Below are 21598 nucleotides of genomic sequence, written 5' to 3'. Positions count from 1 at the left end.
CCTCTTATTTACTTGGAACAAATTCCTGTCCCCCAGACATCATAACGGGAAAAGGATCTAGTCTTGGGGTTCATTTGTGTCTTTGTACTTGGTTCTTGTTTTATCTTGTGCTTTGCTGCTGTGCTACAATCTGCTGCTGTGGCTGCATAATGTTTGATCCCACCTACAGTCCCAATGCACCCTCCATGCCACTAGTGAGCTGCAATGTTCATTTGATCTGGTGCTCACAGATATTCCAAACGTATAGATTATAACTGCAGTTATGAGCAAATAGTGCCCACTCTGTAGGCATATTTTTTTGTTACTGACTTGTGAGCTTAAAGAGCTCTAGACTTTGTGTGAGAAGGAAAATTGAATGGTTCATTTCTGGAGCAAACTTGTGTCTGAGTCACTTTGGTAATTATTGGACTGAACTCAGGGGATGTCAGCTAGGCATCTGCACCAGATAAAGCCTGGGTAATCTTTTTTAGACAAAAGAGAACCTGGAGGCATAATATAGTATTATAATCTTTTGGAAGTGGGGAAGTTGAGAGACTGTTCATGAGTTTCAAGGAAACACAGGTTCATACAGACTTCATGTGCACTGATAGAATATGAACTTGAAGCAGCCTCTGCTTTTGCTCCAGCAAAGTGAGCTAGTTCCTCTTCAGCACTGTTGAAACCACTTTATCTCAGTATATAATAAAATCTGACTGTGAACCCCCAACTGCAAACTGTAGGTGTATATATATATGTTAAATGTATTGAGTAGTTTCTTGGGATGCTGTTTCCTGCCCAGTAGTGTCTTCCCAAGTAGATTCCTGCCCAGTAGTTCCTCAGAGAGTAGTTTCTTGCCCAGTAGTTTCCTGCCCAGTAGTCTTTTGTCCACTATTATCTTCAGGAATAGTTTCTTGCCCAGTACTTACTCGAGGAGCTGTTTCTTGCCCGTAATTTCTTCCCAGTAGTTTCACAGGAAGTTGTATCTTGCCGGGCAGTTTCCTGGGGGGCAGTTTCCTGGGGGGCAGTTTCCTGGGGGGCAGTTTCCTGGGGGGCAGTTTCCTGGGGGGCAGTTTCCTGGGGGGCAGTTTCCTGCCCCTAAGTTTTGTGGGCAGTAGATTCTTGCCCAGTAGTTTCTTGGTGAGTTGTTCCTTAGGGAGTCGTTTTTTGCTCAGTGGTTTCTTGCCCAATATATTCTTGGGTAGTAGTTTCCTGGGGAGTAATTTCTTGGGATGAGTTTCTTGCCCAGTGTTTTCTTGCCAAATAGTTTCTTGGGGAGTAGTTACTTGCCCAATTGTTTCACAGGGAGTAATGTCTTGCCTTGTACTTTCTCTCTCATTTATTAATAACTTAATTTTGATTTCAAAAACATCATGAAACATCGTAGTTTCAAAAACTATGAAACATCATAGTGCAAATGTAAAATATTTTCAAATCCTTGGTATTAAATCATATTTCTGGTGTTTCTAATTATAAAACAGTGCACTATATTGTTTTAGGAACTTATTTAAAACTTTGCCATTATAGAAACATAAAATAGGAATACACTATTTGCCCTTCTTGTGGTGATGTTATGAAATTACACATTAAGTGCATTTATCATTGCAGTAGAATTCAGGAATTCAAAATACTGTTTTCTGAAATAAATCAAATTAGCAAATTCCCAAGATACTTAATTTCATCCATATAGACATCTTTTTGACTGTGATATGGCTGCCATTCTTCTTGTGCAAGCCAACTGCAGGGTCAGTAAAACAAACATAAGAGAAAAGATTACCCCCCTCAAAAAAAAAATTATTTGTAAAATAATGGTCATATCATTGGATAAGTCATGTCATCTTGTACAGGAAAAAACTCAGTTCTTGGTAATTTATAGGTTTTCTGCATCAATCTGTTAAACTATGCACAATATTGTTGCTGAACTCCCAAGGCAATATTTGAAAAATTATTGCTGACACTGTGAATTCCTTATTAAGAGCTAGAATGTACCTCTAGGTAGATTGTGCCTCCAAGACTCTGGAAAATCCTGAAACTGTTTCATCCCAAGATGTGGCTAGGGGATAATTGAAGGAATGTTATCCATAAGATTGATTTGTTGGGTTGTTTTGATTGGTATGTTTTTGTTGTGTTCTCTCAAGGAGTATGATTGATCAGTCCCTTATACACCACTGTAGAAAACCTCTAATATTCTGTGCATTTACAAATGTGGATTGAAATCTGCCCTTAAGATGGAAAAGTAAAATATTTGTAACTTCTTGTGCATAGAAGACTTTTGTGGGGTTACAAGCTTGTAATGTTTTAACCGTAGAGCAGAATAACTGTTAACCAAGTACTCCTCAAGGTTCGTTTTGGCTAAAATGTGATGAAAAACTTCTGAATAATGGTGGTTTTTGCTTGACTTTTCTCCAGGTTTCTGAGAAATTCTGAAATCAACCAGAAAATGTTCACATTTTCAGTCTCTGGTGGAATAATGGCTTGATAAAACACAAAATCCTTTGTGTTCTATTCTTTAACTGTCATGATCCTTGCTTAGATTTTTAAGGCATTTTATTGTGATTTTCAGATCCTTCCTGTTAATTCCTACTTTAATCTTGAGTTAGATGATAGGACTATCTATTTGCGCTTGGGTGAAAAAGGCGCAGATGTGTGAAAAAGCCAGGATGATAATCCTCCAGATTAGTTAAATGTGTGATTAGTGTTCTCATATTTCAAATAGATACTCCATGGACTTGACTGGCATATTGTGACACTGGTAAACTCTGTTTCTTGTTGATTTGCTTTTAATGTCTTTAGGTTATCTTTTCGGGAATGGTGGAGACCCAGAGACAAGGTGAAACTGTTGCCATTGATGATATTACCTTTAGTGAAGGATGTTCTATAGCAGCTGGTAAGAATACCTGTTTTTCAGGAGCCAGACCATTTTACATTGTCTTTTCTTTGGATTAGAAGAGGAAAAAAAAAAATGGAAATGTTTAGCTTTCCAAAGGCTTTTTTTTTAACTCTGTAAGTATTTTCATTTGGCTCATTTTCATTTCCCTAAGCAATCATCTGTCTTTTCACATCTAAACATAGCTACAAAGACAATAAATACTTTAAGTATTCTGATACATTATAAATGTAGGGCTCAGTGGGTCAAAAAGATCTACTGTTTTTGGCTGAAGAATTGATGTGTTCAGCCAGCTCAGGCAAAGCTTTGGAGCTGACTAGGAAGATTCCCAAGACACTCGTGTATTTCTAAATGCATGGAGGTCCTGATCCTCAGCTGTGCAGTGGGGTTATGCTGTTCTGCTCTGCTACATCCAAGAGCTGCTATGTCAGGCTGGTCATCTCTGCAGTCAGACCATTCCTGCATGTCAGGATTATTTAGCAAAACCTTTCCTATTTCCCTTTTCAACCCAATGTATTTTCACGGAAAAGGAATGCCACCCATCCTAGCATAAATTAAGTTGCTTGCTGCTCTGTATTACACAAAAGTATTGACCTCTGGGACTTATGTCACATCCTCAGGTGAGTGCAATTCTGAATCAAAGCACCTCCTTTCTTTTACTTTCTTTTTTTTTTGGCATGGGCACAGACGGTTTAGATTTTAAACTTAACTCGAGATCTGAAAAGCTGTGTTTGACAGAGACCAAGCTAGGTTATATGGTTGGTTTTGTGTGTACAATGCTCTCAAATAATGCTGTCTACATTTCCCTGTAGGAAAAAAACTATTGAAAAAGATGCACATGGGTATTAAAATGTCAGAGTGCTGAGCAATTTCAAGCAGATCACATTAAGAGCAAGATATAAACCCTAACTTAATGATGCCAGCAGGCATATATATTTAGATTTCTACAATTCTAGAAAGCTATGTTCTTGTTTCACTAGTTCCTGCAGGAGATCTGTTTGTAAGAATACATTGAGTTTTTCAACAAAATCCTTCTAAAGAAAAAAAAAATCAAACCAAAAAAACTCAGCTATGAGATGAAACAGTGTCTCAAAGAGATAGAAAAGGAAAAAAAAAAGTAAACTGATCTATATTGTCAACATATCTTATAAATCCAGGTGTTAAACTTACCTTACACTGCAACTGTTGAACTCTGTGCTGTGGTTTACAGACTGAGCTGCTGCACTGTTAAGTGCCTCAGGTATATTCTAATAAGAGCCAGTTCTTATCCTGTGTTTCCTCATTAGGAGAAGTCAGCTTCATCAGGTGACATCTAAATGTCTCACAGTAGCCAAAAACAGGGTCAAAGAATCTTAATTTTCTCCCTGAAAGAGGAATGTTACTACTGAACATTTTCCAATAATTAAAACAAAAGGTCAGACTGATGGTTGGTTGAATTTGAAATAACTTTTTCACTAGTCCTTATGGAATGAATGTCTGGATAAGTAGACTTTTAATGAAAGCACTTTAATTTCATGAAATCCCTAGTTAAAACTTGCATTTTTAATGTACCTGTCATGATTTTTAATTCCAATACAAATGCACATAAGAGATGAGCTGGGTATTTGTATTCATTAGTATGACTATGTTTTTAGGGTTGTGAATAAAATATCTTAAATTTTTTGTGTTTTCAGGAGTTTTTTGGCGCAAACTGTGATGGTCAAATATAAATGTAATTTCATTATGCTTTAGGTTCTTTCCTGCCCTTCTATCCCTCCCTTGACTCCCAAACTGTCCCACTTCAGTCTGTTGTCCAGTTCTGCTAAAGACTAAACTTCGTGCTTTGATAAAATACAACTAAACCCCTATCTTCAGTATAGCAATTTAAGATACTCTACAGTTTGTAGTTTTCCCAACAGCTGCCAAATGGTTTGTTATCGCTCAAAACCCACACAGCTCTTTATCATACATTTGAATATAGGCTGCAGAAAAAAAATACTTTGGCTGTAAAATAGAAAATATTGAAGTTATCTTCTGCAACACATGTAATGCAAAAATCTCCTTTAATTATACCTTTTGTTCAAAGGCTTCATACTCTTATCCAAGTGGCTGCCCTGCAGAATTCTCTCTCAACTCCCAAAGAATTATATATGTGAAGAACCCCACTAAGATTGTCCTTCTGATCTCTATTAGAGATGAAAGCGAAGAGCTCCAAGGCATGAAAGTGGAATGCTGTAAGAGAGAATGAGGCTTTTGTCCTCCTTAAGTCACTTGTAACGAAGAAGTGACAAAGCCTCACTGCAAAGTTATGGGTGTTTTTCAGAAAAACTGAAGTAATTATATATGTATTACTTATAATGTATAAATTTTGACAAAAATCCAATGAATACTTCAACTGACAAAATCTTAAACTTAATTCCTCAGTTAATTCTAATCCTGCAAAAACGTAGCCTTTAATAATACAGAAGTATTTGAGATGAACTGCTACAAGGATGGGAGTCAGAAAATCCATAATGCTAATCTCACTGTTGTCTGACATGCTGTAGCATTAAGAGCTGGAAAACAGGTATTTTTTCAAAACAAATGAAACCTCAAAAATAAAAAACTAAACTAAAAAAACCCACAAAATTACTCAAAATATTTTGTATCATTACTTCAAAAGCATTTGAAAAAGGTCTTGGTTCCTTTTGAAAGAGTTTACAAATTTATTTTGAACGTTGGAATTTGACAAAATCTATCCTTTACCAGACCCTTGTGGAATTTTGCATTTTCCATCAGAAAAGCGTTTTTGACAAGCTCTTTCTCACATAATGCACATGATTTGAAAAAGTGCACATTTATTTAGCACTGGCACAAGGGAAAAATGAAAGGTTTGCAGCACTGCCTGGATAGGCCATTTCACTGAGATGTCAGTAATGTGAATAATACAATGTCTCTCAGATGGAGACAGTTACATCTATGTAAACTAACCTGAAGGTGTTTTCTCCGTACAGTTAGGAATGTTTTCTCTGAGATATCCTGACTGCTATTTAATAATGTATCTTAACCAGGAGATCACCTTTCACCTGCAATAACATTAAGGAGTGAAACTTCCATTGTCATGGGGCAATCCTGCTTAAAATCCTGATCGTTGCCGAAGGCAACTAGATTAGTCAGGCAACCTGTGCCCTAAAAAATCTCTCAAAAATTTGTGGTGATGCATTTGGAACATTTCTGTCTCTAAAAAGAAGTATTCTGTTACAAGTATTGTGGAAATGCTGCTGAGTTTAACCTCATTTAATAGTGATTTTTCTGTAGCTATCACCTAGAAAAGTAAATAGGTGTTTCTTATTATTACATGTCAGTTTTTATGTTACCTGGCAACTCTCTCTGCAGAATTGAATTCATGAAGGTTGTGATGACTGGCTAACATAAATAGCACTGCATTGCTTTGAAAGAAGCCTCTGTCTTGAGAGAATGAGTTCTTAGAATATTTAAAGATGGCAGGCTGAAATACAAGACAGCAATCAGGGATACACAGGGCTTTTGAAGTAACCTTTTGAAGAAGCAGGAATGTTGTCAAGGAGTTTAATAAGCATAGTTTTCTGATGGGGAATAGTCTGGTAAATAATGGCCTCTTAAGAAGTGATTGTTTGTCTTTTAGTACCACAGATGTCCATTTTTGAGCTTGGCGTCTGTGAGTGGCACTCAGACCAGGGGGCTGAGTCTGCTCAGAGGGCACAGCCGCAAGCCCAGCACAAGATTGCCTCCTGCTCCTTCCTGAAGGACTCCAGCAATAGCACTGAAGGTGGGGATTTAATTTAACTCAAAATTACTAGCTGTCATGAAGAATATAGTGCTTTTTATGGCAAGATGCTGCCTCAATGCTAAAACAGAACAGAACTACATAAAGTAATTGTATGTGTTTTGTACTTAAGTTAGGTTTTGTTTTGGCTGTTTAATAAGGACATCATGAGCACTCCTGCTCATAAGACATAAAATATTTTGTTGTAAGAATTAACTTTTTTTCAGGTATTCATGAAATATTTGAACATAAGAATTCCAATATAAACTAATAGCTGATTTATTCTCCAGTTTATTCTTTGTATGAGATCTGTGCAAGAGTTTGGTGAAATTAAATCAAATCCATCTAATCCCACAGCCCTTGTGTGTAATTTTTTTTTTTTTTTGTTTTGTTTGTTTGATTTAAATACTTGGCAATTTGTCCTGTGTAGTACTACTCTGCTTGAGCCTACAGTCTGGAACTTCATTTTAAACCTCTTATTAGGGCAACTGTAAATAAAAAATTATTCTAGAAAATAGTGTCCAACCTTTAAAATAAATCAAATTAGTCCAGCTGCAATTTTAAGAAGGAAAGAGCATCACTTGTTTTTGAAGCCACTGTCTAGTGTGTGTCTATGGGTTTATGGGAAATGTTTTTGAAAGCTTAATGGATGTAAATCTCTAAGTGTTTTACTGTGAGATGGAATTGTCTTTCTTGTTAAGTGTTTGGCTTGTGTACTGAGACTGCCTTCAGAGGGGTCAAGTATTGCTGGTTGTAATAGAACAGTTTGTGATGCAGCTTTGAAGAACTGATATCGTGGAGATTACTGCTTGAACTTTGAACCCACAGAAACAGAACACATCTCATTGATAGAAGCAGAATGAATGTTAGATATTGTTTTCATTTTAAAGGAAGATTTTAAAAAAACTTAGCATGTGTTTCAATACAGTCTAGTAACCATAAGTCAAATTATCATTGAACATCAAGGAAAAGTGCTTGAGTGTATACACTATGTTAAAATTAATTTTTATAGGTATGTATAAGGGAGAGCATAGAGTAAAGCAGATTCTTTTCCCCTTAGATGTAAGGAGAAGAGTCATATCATCTTCCAATTTCTGCTGGGTTATCTAACAAAGAGAGATTTTTTTCATTTGATTTTATTTGAGAAACCCCTCTGAAATTTGTTGTATCTGTGCCATACCTTAACATGACATCTTACGGGCTAGTAAGGGGTTTGGATTTCCCTTTTTGGGCAATACTGAGAAAAGATACTGAAATTCTAAAAGGGCTTTTACAGGACTGTATTACAGGCACTGTCTGTGGAAAGAGAATATATTTGGGAATGTTTCCTGCATAGGTGCTTGGGCATTATTGTATGGATATGCACAGGCAGCTGAGTAGGCTGAATTTCCTCAGCTGCTTAGGGACATTCCCTGTGCTTCTAAGTCATGAAGAAAAATGAAAATGTGTGAAGAGACAAGCATCAAAACAACACACAAAATTTAATTCATCATGAACATTGAAAAGTATTGAAAATCTGAACTGTGATTGCTGACCTCTCAATACTTCCAGTATTTCTATTCATGCAGATGTGTTGAGACACAAATTGAAGAGGTTGAATATAGAATAAATTCTAAAAATGAAAAAAATGGTATGCAAACTACAAAAAATTCCATACTTGAGGCCTCAAACTTGCAATGCAAATAGAGCTTGACTAAGATTTGTATTCTAATTTTGATCAAAGCTTTAACTTCTATGAATAGAAAAGAGGTAAGACATGAATTATAAGGAAGAGGTCTAAACAATGATATTTATAAAGAAAAGATTTCTTATAGCCTTTGAATAATCCTCCCTTGCGGATATCCTTAAATTTAATAAGATACTTCCTGTCCTTGGAAGACTTTTTTCCTTTGTTCCTTCATTTCTTTGTTTCTCTAGTTTTGTATTGTAGGAAATTTATCTATAATTTTTCCTCTTAATTTCTCTAGTGTCAAAAGTTCTTACAGAGGTTTTTTATTCCCCTGTAATAACGCTCAGAAAGTACTTTTTTCTTGTTTCTTTTATTGATGTTTCATGTATGCTATCATAGTTTCCATAGTTTATGCTTCTTACATTGGACTAAGCAGAAGCAATCACGATACTTGTATAAAATGCATTCCCTAAAGAAGAGTAAGCATGCTTCTTTGGACACAGGATTTTTCTGGGTACTTCATAGGACTTTGATTTATTTAAAGCAGTGCACTTGCCTTCTTGTCAAAAAAATCATGTCAACTCTTCTTTGCCCTGCTTTTAAAGATTCGAGTACTTGAAAAGAAAGAGGGAAAAGGATGTTAAGTATCACTGGGTTCTGAAACTAAAATTGGTTGGTTGGTTCTCATCAGAGAACTCTGAAGTTGGATAAGCAACTGCTAGCATGTCTTCTGATGTTGCATATTTCTCTTATGCACAAGATAGTAGTCATAGAAGTGTAGAGGTTTGTTCATGTCTGTCAAAGAGAAATCTCAGTTTAATCTACAATATTCCCTTATATAAAAGTTAGTTTCTCTGGCATGAAATCACAAGCTTAACTCCAAGGATATTTCAAGAACATATTACAGTGTAAATCATTGCATAGCACAAAGAGTAAATAGACAACAGAAGAAAAAGGATAAATGAGCATTTTTATTGTGAAATTACTTCCTTCACCTTGAGGTTGTGTAACATCTGCATTTGAGATAAATTGTATTTAGAGAAATAAACACAGAAACTGCAGACTTAAGACCTTTAATCAGTCTTGGTTTATTACTTTAATAGTTGCTGCAGAAGGAGCAAAATATTCAGCTACTGAGGAGGCAGGGGAAAGAGCAGATATATATATATATAGTAAAAAATATTTAGCCTTTTTATTTCTGAAACTAATAGACACTGTTCAGGGGAGGGAGAACTCCTTTAGATCTCTGCTGGAATGCTTTTATAAGGGCCAGCAGGTCAAGAGGAGCACAAATTGCTTTTCTGCTTCAGGTGGGAAGACAATATGCTTCCAACATTCTGTTGCAGAAGTTCTGTCTGAGAAGTAAAGACCTTGATATTACACAGTGGAGATGTGACTGCTTCCTGCAGCAGTAATGCAGATGACCTTTTTTTGTTTTGTCTTTTTAAGCAGTGCCATAAGAAAGCATATTTCCTGGGAGCCACAGTGGGAAGAAAGCCCAGTGTCCACATATATCTGTCATTACATATTGCATGTTTGTATATGTGAGGGGGCTGAGCTGGGACTTCTCGCAGATTTTAGCATGCAAAGTAAAAACTTTGAGATATTATTGACTGATGTAATTTGTGGTTGCTGGGGCTACCTGTGAGTAAAATGAATATATATATATATATTTAACAGAAAACAGATGACATCCAAGTCACATCATCAGCATGATAATCAGATTTCATTCTTTCTGGCATGGGTCTTTGGTGTAATTTCATGGGAGCAGTCCTTTTTCAAAGACTAAGAAAATAATGGTCTGTGAAAAAGTGACCTTTATTTTCTCTCTCTCTCTTTTTTTTTTTCCCCCTCAGGCCATTTTGAGTGGTTAGAAGCTAATTACAATGCATTATATGAAAGGGCCCATCTAAACAGCTCCATGTGTCATTGTTCCAGCAAGAACTGCCGTTTTCAGTTTCACTACTCCATGGCAGATAGCAGTGGTCTCAAGGCAGTACTGCTTATGAATCAGGTAAGGAGAAATGTGTTCATTTCCAAAAGGTAAAGCTATGGCAGCCCATGTGTTGCCAGACAAAATGCAAGGTACAGCTGCTGCTACATGCCTGTCCCCTGAGTCAGCTTGTGCAAAAAGTGACTTGGTACCATTCCACTGGTCTGTGCACTTGCAAAACTTGGGTGTTTGCCATCTTGGCTATAAACTAATTTGATGGGTGAATGTTCTGCAATGAGACTTTGAAGGACAAGCCCAGCTATTAAACAATTAAATAAATTTCAGATTTCAGGGGAGAATCTATAGTAACAGATTTTCTAGCCTTATTCCTGTTATGGAAATAAGAAAATAGGTGCTTTTGTCTATGGAGAAATATTAAAAAAGAAAGTTGTTGACTCAGGATAACTGGAAAGTTCTTGATTAAACACCTGCTTTACTTTGTCTTCCTCTAAGTGTTAAAGCAGGGGTTTTTTTCTATTCTTCTACCTATTAGTAGATAAAAGAGCCCTGCCAGAAACACAAATGCCAGTTGAGCATTGTTAACTGTTTTCATCTTTCTTACCTCCCATACCTTGTGAGACTTTCTAATATTAAGATGCTTGCTTTTGGAAGTCTGTTTTAATAGGTAAGTATTGATGCTTTGCACTGCTACTTAATGAAAGCAAGAGCAGTAGAACTGCTCTCATTAAGTTAATGGCTCTCATATCTTGATGCTGGAGTTGAATTTTCATCACCAAGCAATACACATATTTAAATATTAGATCCACTTTTTTCACAAAGAAACCCCCGAAGTGTAACACAGCCAAAAGGTTTTAAAATAAGGACAGGTAATGGAAATAACTTATTTCTTTACAGTTGTGCCTTTGAATATTCATGAAAACAACTCCAGGCTTTTGCTCATGTTTCATTTATAAAAGCCAATAGTTGTATTTTTCTATGACCCATTACTGTGTCAGGGAATTGTAACATAATCACTGTTCTGGTCAGAACACACAGAGTTTTGTGCCATAGTATTTGCCAATAAATTCCCAGGTATGACACTCTCAGCAACCTTGAGACAGAATAGGAATATTGATTTCAGCTGTTCACCTAAGTAGCATCAATGGACCCAATTTAAGAGTTTTCTTTCCCTGAAAAAAGAGCAAATTATGTGACCAAAAACCATAAAAAAACTGACATCTAAGTTCCCATAGAACTGGAAGCCTAGATTGAATTAATTGATAAACTGGTCCTTACATGTTCATTAGAAGAACATTTTCTCACATTTATTAAATTAGTCCATTCTTCTTCCACAGATTCTCTTGGCCTTTTTATGTTTTAGGTATTGAATTTCTCCTTCAAATCAGAAATGTATTCATTGCACATAGACTTAACTTAAAGCTGATGTGATTTACTCATACTGCAAAATTTTCCAGAAAAATCTTCAGGAACACAAATGTCTCTGTTAATTTAACCTAGAAGTAAACCTACAGACTCATGTTTAAGACTTCTTAAACTGAAATGAAGGGAAAATTGGCTTTTACACATTTTGCTACTGAATCATTAGGTTGTTTATGAAAAACAGATGAATCTTCAAAACTACCCAATACTAAGAAACAGAAGTGAGGGTCAAGTGCTTGTTCTGACCCTGGAAGACAGCAGAGCTGCTGTCCTGGAAGCTGTCATTCAAAATAACCTCTCAATCATGTGTACCTTGCAATTCCTGCACATCTCATCACTCTATTTATTGATCAAAACCTCTTGTCTTTGAATAACTCTTGCTAATTCCCAGCACTGACAGGCCCGACACAGCTGGAGAGTGGATTATACCCAATGTACAGTTTCTGTACTGTTCTTAGAGGCAAGTGACACAGATGTTGTAAATTTATTCTTGGCTTTCCTCAGTCTTTCAAGGGAGAGAGCAAAGATGAGTGAACATATTTTCTAATACAGACATTATGGTATCAATCAGATGACAGGGAATTTAAATTGCTCTTGGAAGGACAAGGAAAATGAGCTCCTTTTGCCAACAGTAACTTGTTGTTTGCTTACGTTTAACTTACACTCCATGATAATCTGCAGCTTTTCCTCTTTTATTGCCAGCTTGCCAAACTGCTCTTCATTATAAACACCACTGCATTTGACCATTTGATTTTTCTTTCTTAATTGTGACTCATATGTCTTTGAACTTTGATTCCATTCCAGTCTTAGTACTTCTGGTTTATATGTATTTGTAACATTATTTGCCTATTCTGGTCCATGTTTGAATTCCTATTTGGCAATATTAACTGTTCAACTAACACAAAAAATATTCACATAATCATAGCATATCCTGAGTTGGAAGGTACACATTAGCATCATTGAAGTCCGACTCCCCAAGTGTCACACCCTATGCCTGAGAGCATTGTCCAAATGCTTCTTGAAACCCTGTCAGGCTGGTGCTGTGACCACTTCCCTGGGGAGCTGCTCCAGTGATCAACCACCCTCTGGGTGAAGAAACTTTTCCTAATATCCAACCTAAACCTCCCCTGACACAATTTCAGGCCATTCCCTCAGGTCCTGTCACTGTTCACCAGAGAGGAGAGGTCAGTGCCTGCCCCACCTCTTCCCCTCATGAGGAAGTTGTAGATTGCCATGAGGTCTCCTCTCAGCCTCCTCTCCTCCAACTGAGCAGACCAAGTGACCTCAGTCACTCCTCACACAGCTTCCCTCAAGGCCCTTCACCATCCTCCTTTGGAAGCTCTCTAATAGCCTAAAGTCTTTTTTACATTGCAGCACCCAGACCTGCCCCCAGCACTCGAGGTGAGGCTGCCCCAGTGCAGAGCAGGGCAGGACAGTCCCCTCCCTTGCCCGGCTGGTGATGCTGTGCCTGATGTCCCCAGGACAGGGCTGGCCCTCCTGGCTGTCAGGGCACTGCTGGCTCATGTTCAACTTGCCATGGACCAAGACCCCCAAGTCCCTTTCCATGGCACTGCTTTCCAGTATTCCATTTCTCAGTTTGTACATTCAAATAACAAAATTAACTGTTTGTTAACTGACAGATAAATTTTAGCATTTTCAGTAAAAACAGAAACCAAATTATACAATGTTGAGTCTATCATTTGCTGTTCAGTAGTTGTTTGCTACTTCCCCTAAGTTATGGGCTTATTCTTCTTCCTTTTATTGTCTTAATTTTTACATCTTGCATGGCTCTGAAAAATACAGAAATTTAAAAATAAAAGATAATTTCAGCTAATACTTATGCATGCAAGTATGTTTGTATCCTAATACACTAACATTTTTCTATGTGTTCAACAACACTTGCAAAAGTCATATGAGTCCTCTGCAGAAGGTAAAGTTGATTAATCATTGGGGGGGAACAAATATACCTTTGTTGCAAATTTTTCTCTGCAAAGAAAAGTAGGGGTAAAATAATGGGTGCAGTTGCACAGCAGTGCATGTATTGATAGAGAAATGTAAATATATATATATATGAAAAATATTTAATAAATGGAGACTTTTCTAAAAGGTCATGATTTCTTTTCCATCCTTCAAATCTGAGTGACATTATCTCAGAAAAAAAAACCACAGTGTGGGGAAAAGGAACAATTCTTGCTCATTTTAGCTTTACAAAAAGTTGTTTATCGTAGTAATATATCACAGTAAGGGGCACAGAGTGAAGTTATCTTGAGCAAACGCTGCTCTGCATCACCTAAATAAATCTTGAAGGAAATTACTGGAAAAGCAGCACCTTCCATATTTTAGAAGAAGGCTGGTGACATAAGGAATGTGCTGGAGGGGTTAACCCATTTGTAGCAAAGAGGTGGAAGAATATGACAAGCAGAGTGAATATTACAAGAATTGTGAGGAAAAGAAATTACATTGTTGACTTATTAGAACTGTATAAAATCACACAATCTGCTTAAAATATTGGTTCATCTGAGATGACTTACAGCTTTCAGTGTAAATAAAACTCCCAGAAGACTTGGCAACTATGCAGAACACGCAAAACTTTACTGCTACAAGCTATTTGTATTAAAATTGGTTTGGGAGAAAAATGGTCATGGGGCTGGGTTTCTAAGCTGTTACCAGAAGCTGAACAAAATTATAGTATTGAGGTTCATCCGGTCAAATACACAGAAAATACAATGCTCCTCAAAAGATATACAAATGTGTTTGAAGGGTTTGGGCATGCAGATGGGAGGGACTATGTTAAATAAAACCAGAAATTTAACCACAGGCTGTGGTTGTAACCTGCCATGCAGTATGGTTCCTTTCCTGTGTCTTATACGTGTCTAATGTGGGCTAATAGATTTCCTTTGGAAGCTGAATTATTTAGTAAAATGAAGCAAGTTTTGCACAGAATGAAGTGGCCTCAATATTGAAATACTTTTGCTGAATATGTCATGTAAAACAGTAGACTAATACATCCTATACTGCTGCAGAAACTCATAGCTGACTTTTATTTCTGAAATCAAATATGCCACGTGCTTTATCCAATTTGATCTCTTCTGTCACTGAGTGTTTGAAATGAACGTATTGCCTTGGCCCTGTCTTGCAGTTTTCCAAAACTGATCTCTGAACCCATGTTCAATGGGGATTTAATCTTCCAGCTTTGCTGATATATCAGAATGGCCTTGGTAGGAAAAGAGCACTAATTGTCTGCTCATCACAATTCATATCAATGTTATTCTGCTGGCTCACAGCCACTTCTCTCTTTTATATTACAAAACAGGAAAAAGGTAACTGTCCTTGCCTATAATATTGATAATATTTCACATACCTATCATGACCCCTTTTATTAATCTCCTGTAAGATAAATTGGTTTTATGCTTTCAATTTCTCTCCATTTCTCTTATCCTGCTTTGCATCTTTTTTTGAACTGCCACTAATTCTGTAATATCCTCTGTGGAAAAAGTATGACCAATACTTTGCAGCTTCCTAAAAATAGTCTCAAATACTGATATTTTTAATGGTAAGTCTGTTTGTATGTATAGCCTATATTAACTTTTCCCGAGGGTTTTTTCCGTCTTTTTGGTTTTGCTCTATTTTGCAACTGCTTCTTAAAAAGATTTTGTTTGGGTATATTATGTTCAAATTTCTGCCTTCTTTCCTTTATGCCTCAGTGTGTTCCAAACAAGATCATGACGAGAAACAGAGTGAGTTGTAGTTTTGCTAGATTATTGAATCAAAAGGGCTTGGAGTGCTTTCATAAAGGGAGTCTTACCACATCCAGCACTCTTCCTTTTATCCTTAGGAGGTGGAATGAAAATGGGAGGGTTGAGGTAACTCAGAGCATGACTAAAAGTTGTTAGGTTGTACTTTGTGTGCTTGCTTTACGGATTTAAAAGAACATTTTTTTGCACAATTGCTTGGATAATTCTGGCAGACCCAGAATTCAGTTCTAAGAGAACTGAATCTAATTAATTACACAACACAATATAAGCCATTATTTATGAAAAGGAAACTTATGTAGAGAACACCACGGAAACATATTGTTAAATTCAGCAATAACATGGCTTAATTTACATATTAATTAACTTTAATTCTACCAACTCAGCTCCTGATAATTATATTATTAGTCTGTTTAGTCACAGTAAATACATGCTGCTTACCCTCTCTCCAACAGACCTCAGTACAAAGATTGCAGATGAATATGAGAAGCTCTATTTTACACATAGAGCAACTTTGCATATAGTGGTTGTGTGGCTGGGAGATGAAAAGATGGAGGACAAAAAATGGCCTTGATAACTTCTGGAGGAACAAAAAATTATCTTTAAACATTGTTTTCTACATTTTACAGGAGGAGCATGTCTTGTGGGAAACCAAGATCATGACTAATAAGGAATGGGTCAAAGTAAATATACAGCTACCAATGGGGCAAGAAAATATAAAGGTATGAATGAAAAAGGCATGTGCTTGATTTTTGAAGATTTTTTACTTCGTAAATCTTCTAAGAAGCCTAAAAATTTGTTAAAATTGTGTGTGTATTGAATGTCTAGCTATTTTTTCATTGCTTCAATATGAGTAAATCTCTGGTTGTATCTCAAGAAAACATGTACACAAACATGACATACAGACACTGCTGGACTTACATAATATGTAAAAAAAATTAATACAAATCTCATCTGATTCTAATTAGACATCTGAATCCAACTCAGGAATTACCAACTCATTTAAATGTATATATATTGTTAAGGGAGATCATGTAAATGGTCCTTCAGTGAAATTATGTAAATCACTAATTGAGAAGATACCTTCTCCTTGAAATTTCAGAAACAGAGATAAGTGCTAAATTGAAACTATTTAATTCTTATATTAATTTACAAGTTTCCATTTTGAGTAATTTTTCATTTACAGGTTGTTTGTAGTTCTGTAAATAGCCATCATATTTTACTGTTTCAGCAATCAGCTGAAAATATAATCTCTGTGAAAGGACAAAGACTAAGCCCACTGCAAGAATTGATGTTTTGACAGATGTTAGAATGAATGCGTTTCAGCAAGCTAGTAGGCTCTAAGTGTGCGCTGTTGCCTGTCTCTCCTTTTCCCACAAGGACAATTTTGAATACACAAGCAGATGTGTAATTAAGCTATCTGCAGTATCTAAAAATAAATAAACAAACGCCTGCTCAGCTTGTATATATATATGTAAGTAGGAAGCCAAAACTATATATTTTTGTACAAAGACTGTAAGGATCCCTCCACTTAGGGAAAAAATCTTTACTTTCACTAAAGATAGATAAAAACTATATATATACATATATATATTTGTGCTTGTTTCAAATTTTCAGCAAAGCGTTCTGCTTTTTGAACTGGTAGAGAGAGAATGGAAACTATTAGAAAACTTCTGTAACTTTGAAGAAATTTTCTCCAGGGGAAGATCATGACCTATATAACTCCTATTTTTTAGAAAGAAAAATGTCTATTGAGATTTCACTCCAACCTAATTCCCAGGCTTTGGGGATGTGCTAGACCCTTCTGCTTGTGCTCCAAATGACATAATTTCTAGTTTCCTTCTGTTTTGTCAGATACTCTTACACTGCTTTCTGACCCTTGCACATAACTACTTTCTGAGACTCACACTTTGGTCATGTCCTAGCCTCTCAAAGCCCACAAATCTGTTTTTATTTATTCCTCCAACTCCTGCTCTTGTTTCTCAGTGCTTTCTTTTATTGCCATCCTAATCTTTTTGATGAATCCAAGCTTTCTTCCTCCTGCTTGCTGCTTTATCTCAGCAAAAGAAACCTGGAGAGCACAAATGGGGTAATTCCATCGCTCTGAGAGCCAACAGGGCTGGGCTCCACTGTGGCCAGGAGCAACAGATGTTCTTCTGGAATTTCATTGCTATAAATCAGCCTGTACTAAATCTGCTTAGAGCAAGGGAACTGTCAGAGAGAGAGAAATGCTCCTTGAATCTCTGTGTCTATGTCAATAGCAGTAAGATAAGCAGGGCGAGGGCATAGGCCCAGGACTGGCGCTTGATTGTCCCAATAATTAAAACATCGGCATGGTTCCTAGAAAGGTTTTGATCTAATCAAACCAGCCACCTCCCATCCAGTGCCCAGAATGGTTCCAGGGTTACAGGCAGGTAGGGACCAACCCCACTGCAGAGACTGAATGATGCGAAGGATGAATCCATTTTATTTTACATGATGAAACAATTATCAGTTCTTAAGCTCTGATGTACCAGTTGGCGTCTGATGACAGTCCCTAGCCCATTTTATGTACCTATAACTGATTTTTTTTTTCTTGTGGATCTACAATTTGAGGTTTTGAAGACACTTCAGAAAGGAAGATGGATCCTTTAGAATATTAAATTTCAGGACACTTTTCTAAAGCACAGGGACATTACTAATTTTTAGCTAAAAATTCATGAAATAAGGAATTTTTCTTTAAAATGAACTTTTTTTTCTTTCTTACTTCATTCTTGGAATTCATTAAATTTTCTGTAACTTTAACCTGAGATAGTTGGACAAAATTTCAGATTGTGATTTGAAATTTATTGCAGTTTTGAAATGGAAATCATGCAGCACTTTTTACACCTAGAACTGTTTTGTGTAAATAAAAATCAATTCCACTCTGTTGTCTGTTAATGCAAATATTTTAACTGTAACAATTGATAGCTTGTGTTTAAAGGAACACTCCAGAGAAGGGCAGGTTTCATCTGCCTGAATAACATCCAGCTCATGGATGCTGCACCATCAGAGCCACCAGGTTTCTGCTCCTTGGAAGAATCCACCGCTAGGGATGGGCAGCCCACGGCACCTGGATCAGCCTGTGACTCTCACCTGGAGTGCCCTGATGGCAGCACTGAGGACCCAGGCACCTGCTGTGAGTGACTCCCATTGCTTTAGAGGGACACTCTGCTGAACAGAGTTGGGAAACCTAAACATTCAACAAATCACTAGAAATAAAATTATTTACTTTAAATTTTTATGGCTTCTTTTCCTCAGAATATTTAATGACATGCATGTTAGAGAAAACGTTCCATTGCTTTGTGCTTCTCTGTCTGGCCACAGCATTATGTTTTAGATCGAGCTAGTAATTTGTTTAATAATCTGCTGAAATGCAACATTTGCCGTATTTTTGCTTAAATGTATTCCCTACATACCACTTTTATAACCTCTACTTCCCTAATTTGCAAGGGAATTAAATCTGCTTTGGGATTTGTTGTCCATACAGTTTTCTAATTTAGACTCTTTGTGAATTACTGTCGGAAAATGCATTAAGTGACATGATATTTTACACTATGATGCAAATCACCACAGAAATGGGCCACAGGTCAGAAGCTACATCTTCTTCATTAGATTTGCAGCTGAAGGTAACTTTGTCTAAAAGCCATACTTTCTACTGTACAATCAAAAGGAAAAAGAAAATAATTAAAATTAATGAAAATGGTTTGTAATAATCCTGAATAATTTTTAATCTCCATGTGAAAACATCTTTAGAGACCCTATCATTTGTAAAGTCATTATTATAGCACGTGCATAAGTTTTTATGTTTGCATGTGGTAGTACGACTTAAATATGTATTGCAGATAAAAAATGTGCACATATTTAAGACACTGGTGATAATATATATTGCTGCTGGGAGGCACCAATTAAAATTTTGTGTATTGTTTAAGGTCGCAGGATGAAAAACACTGATGTCTTATTTTCTGATTGCTTGATGAGATTTTAAGAACTATTTGTGACTGCAGGCCAATTTTTAAACTCTCAGTCTGAATCTTTAATTTTTTTGTCAATTATTTAACTAACCATGTGGGAACTGTCTCTACAGCAAGTAATAAGTGCAAATGCTGAAATAACATTTTAAAGAGGAAGGTATATACTGTTTTATCTCTGGGTATAATCTAAGCACACGTTAGGGGCTCCCTCTCTGAGAGCTTTTTTTCATTTTTACAAGACTTGACCCTTTGTTGTTAGCTCTGTGTCTCTCCTACCTCCACTGGTAGGAGTGTGGGGAGTCCTTGTAAGTTCTTTGGGAGGAATGGAAAGAAAGTGATTTGTACTTTAAAAGCTGGACTTTATTTATCAGCAATTTAGCAATCCCATTTCATAGCAATGAGAGAGAATTGTGGTGAAGAACAACTGGAAATAAAAATAATCATTTTTTAAGTTTCAAAGAATGATGAAAAAGAATTGTTGCAGTTGAAGGGAGCTTCTAATTTTACCACACAAGGTGAAACTGAAGATAAATCCAAACATTTACAGGTCTGTGCCTCAGACACTGAACATTGATACCAGGTAACACAAAGATTACAAATTACCTAGATCTAGTCAGTATTTTAAAGATCAAAGTAGAATTTTTTTGAATATTTCTTTCATCATGATGATGTTAATAGGTAAGAAAAATGGAAATTCGGCACAAGAAGGAAAAGTCAGAATGACCTGATGGACTCAACACTGTCCTTTGTGGAATTTCCAGAGTTAGGGTGCTGAGATAAATAATGATGAGAGCCACAGTCAGTGCAAAATCCTCTTCAATATCTCTGCCTAGTGCTCCATTCTCTGCTGCTGCATCTGCAATTAACTTTGATTTTTCTACTGTCCTTGATTCTCCACTAGCTTCATTGAAATTAAAGAGACTATGACACTCAGTTGATCCTGAGATGTAGGCACTGTTTGCTCAACTATGTGTTGAGATATTCACTGTTTGAAGAAGCATCATTTAATTGTAGCAATGTACAAAAATATATTCATCCTCCAAAAAGAGGCTGGAAAATGGTTATTTTCTAAAGTATAAGTAACCAATGATACTTGCTTATTTCTCTGACTACTGGCTGAGAAGACAGAGCACAAAGAAGTGCCATCTTTAAAACAGCAATAACTGTTGTTAAAGTTGGCCCATTTTAATGGATAATATTTTCTTGGATACTTCCCACACTCCTTTTCAGGAAAGTGGGCCCTAATTGAATATAGCTACTCAGCAGTTTGGTCAGCTTAGAAGATTCATCTTTCAGACACTTTCTATTGAGCAAAAAAGTGCAAAGAAAATAATTCTTATTTATTTTTGTCCTTTGTTTTTTTATTCCCATTATATAAATTTTCCACAAGATCTTGATATTGTCCTCCATGATGTTTAGAGTTCACTACATTTATTCATATTGAGTTTCAGTAAAATTCCCTATCTGGTACAGTGATGCATATTTTAGCCTTTATTAGGTCTTTTGGCATCTATGCATGGACACATCCCCTGTAGTTTCCTTTGTTGAAGAGTTCTCGGGTACTAAAAGAGCTGTTACTTAATGTGAAGGATTCCATTCCTGTAAGATTTTCTTTGTTTCACTGAATAAGGAATTTAAAAATTATGTTCCTCTTTGGTCATGTTGATTTGACATGAATAGTATTAAAATAACACAATTTATTGCAAGAACAAACATATATGTTTTGCAACGCTTCCTAATCTTTCTGTTTAATCTCTGCTCATTTATATAAATATATATTTAAGTTATGAGACTTAAAAGTCCCGAAAATTAGGAAATCATCTAGGAAACACTTAGGCAGATGAATAACCATCTTTATTTGAGTTGCTAAAGTCTATGAATCTAATGGAGATACAAGTTTAAAAAGTATGGATTTTACTATTAAATTCTAGGTTTTCGTTATGTCTTTTTCAACACCTCTTATTTGTTATTTCTTCTAAATTTTTTATTTCAGTGAGTGATTACAAAAAACTAGTTAATATATTTAAACAGAAAGTGAGAGGCAGTACTGGGATAATTTAAAGGACTATAAAGGTCCCTTTCATGCTGATGCCTTTTCTTTATTTCCTACTTAATCTAAAGGAAGTTTTGTACTAAATACTGTGTCAAACAACTAATATTTCAAACACCATACTTATTGTTATTTT

The 21598-nt window shown here is 36.2% G+C and overlaps 1 protein-coding gene across 1 annotated transcript in view; it reads left to right on the top strand.

The window, feature by feature from the left end:
* MALRD1 (MAM and LDL receptor class A domain containing 1) overlaps window positions 1-21598 on the top strand; it is a 229147-nt gene that overhangs the window by 6686 nt on the left and 200863 nt on the right. The window contains 5 exon segments of the mRNA XM_066316924.1: window positions 2770-2863; window positions 6486-6629; window positions 10152-10309; window positions 16050-16142; window positions 18370-18577. Coding sequence (XP_066173021.1) covers window positions 2770-2863; window positions 6486-6629; window positions 10152-10309; window positions 16050-16142; window positions 18370-18577 — 697 coding nt within the window.

The sequence above is a fragment of the Sylvia atricapilla genome, chromosome 1 (genome assembly GCF_009819655.1).
Source record: "Sylvia atricapilla isolate bSylAtr1 chromosome 1, bSylAtr1.pri, whole genome shotgun sequence".
NCBI lineage: Eukaryota > Metazoa > Chordata > Aves > Passeriformes > Sylviidae > Sylvia > Sylvia atricapilla.
The sequence above is the reverse complement of the archived record's forward strand: the minus strand, read 5'-3'. Positions and strand labels throughout refer to the sequence as shown.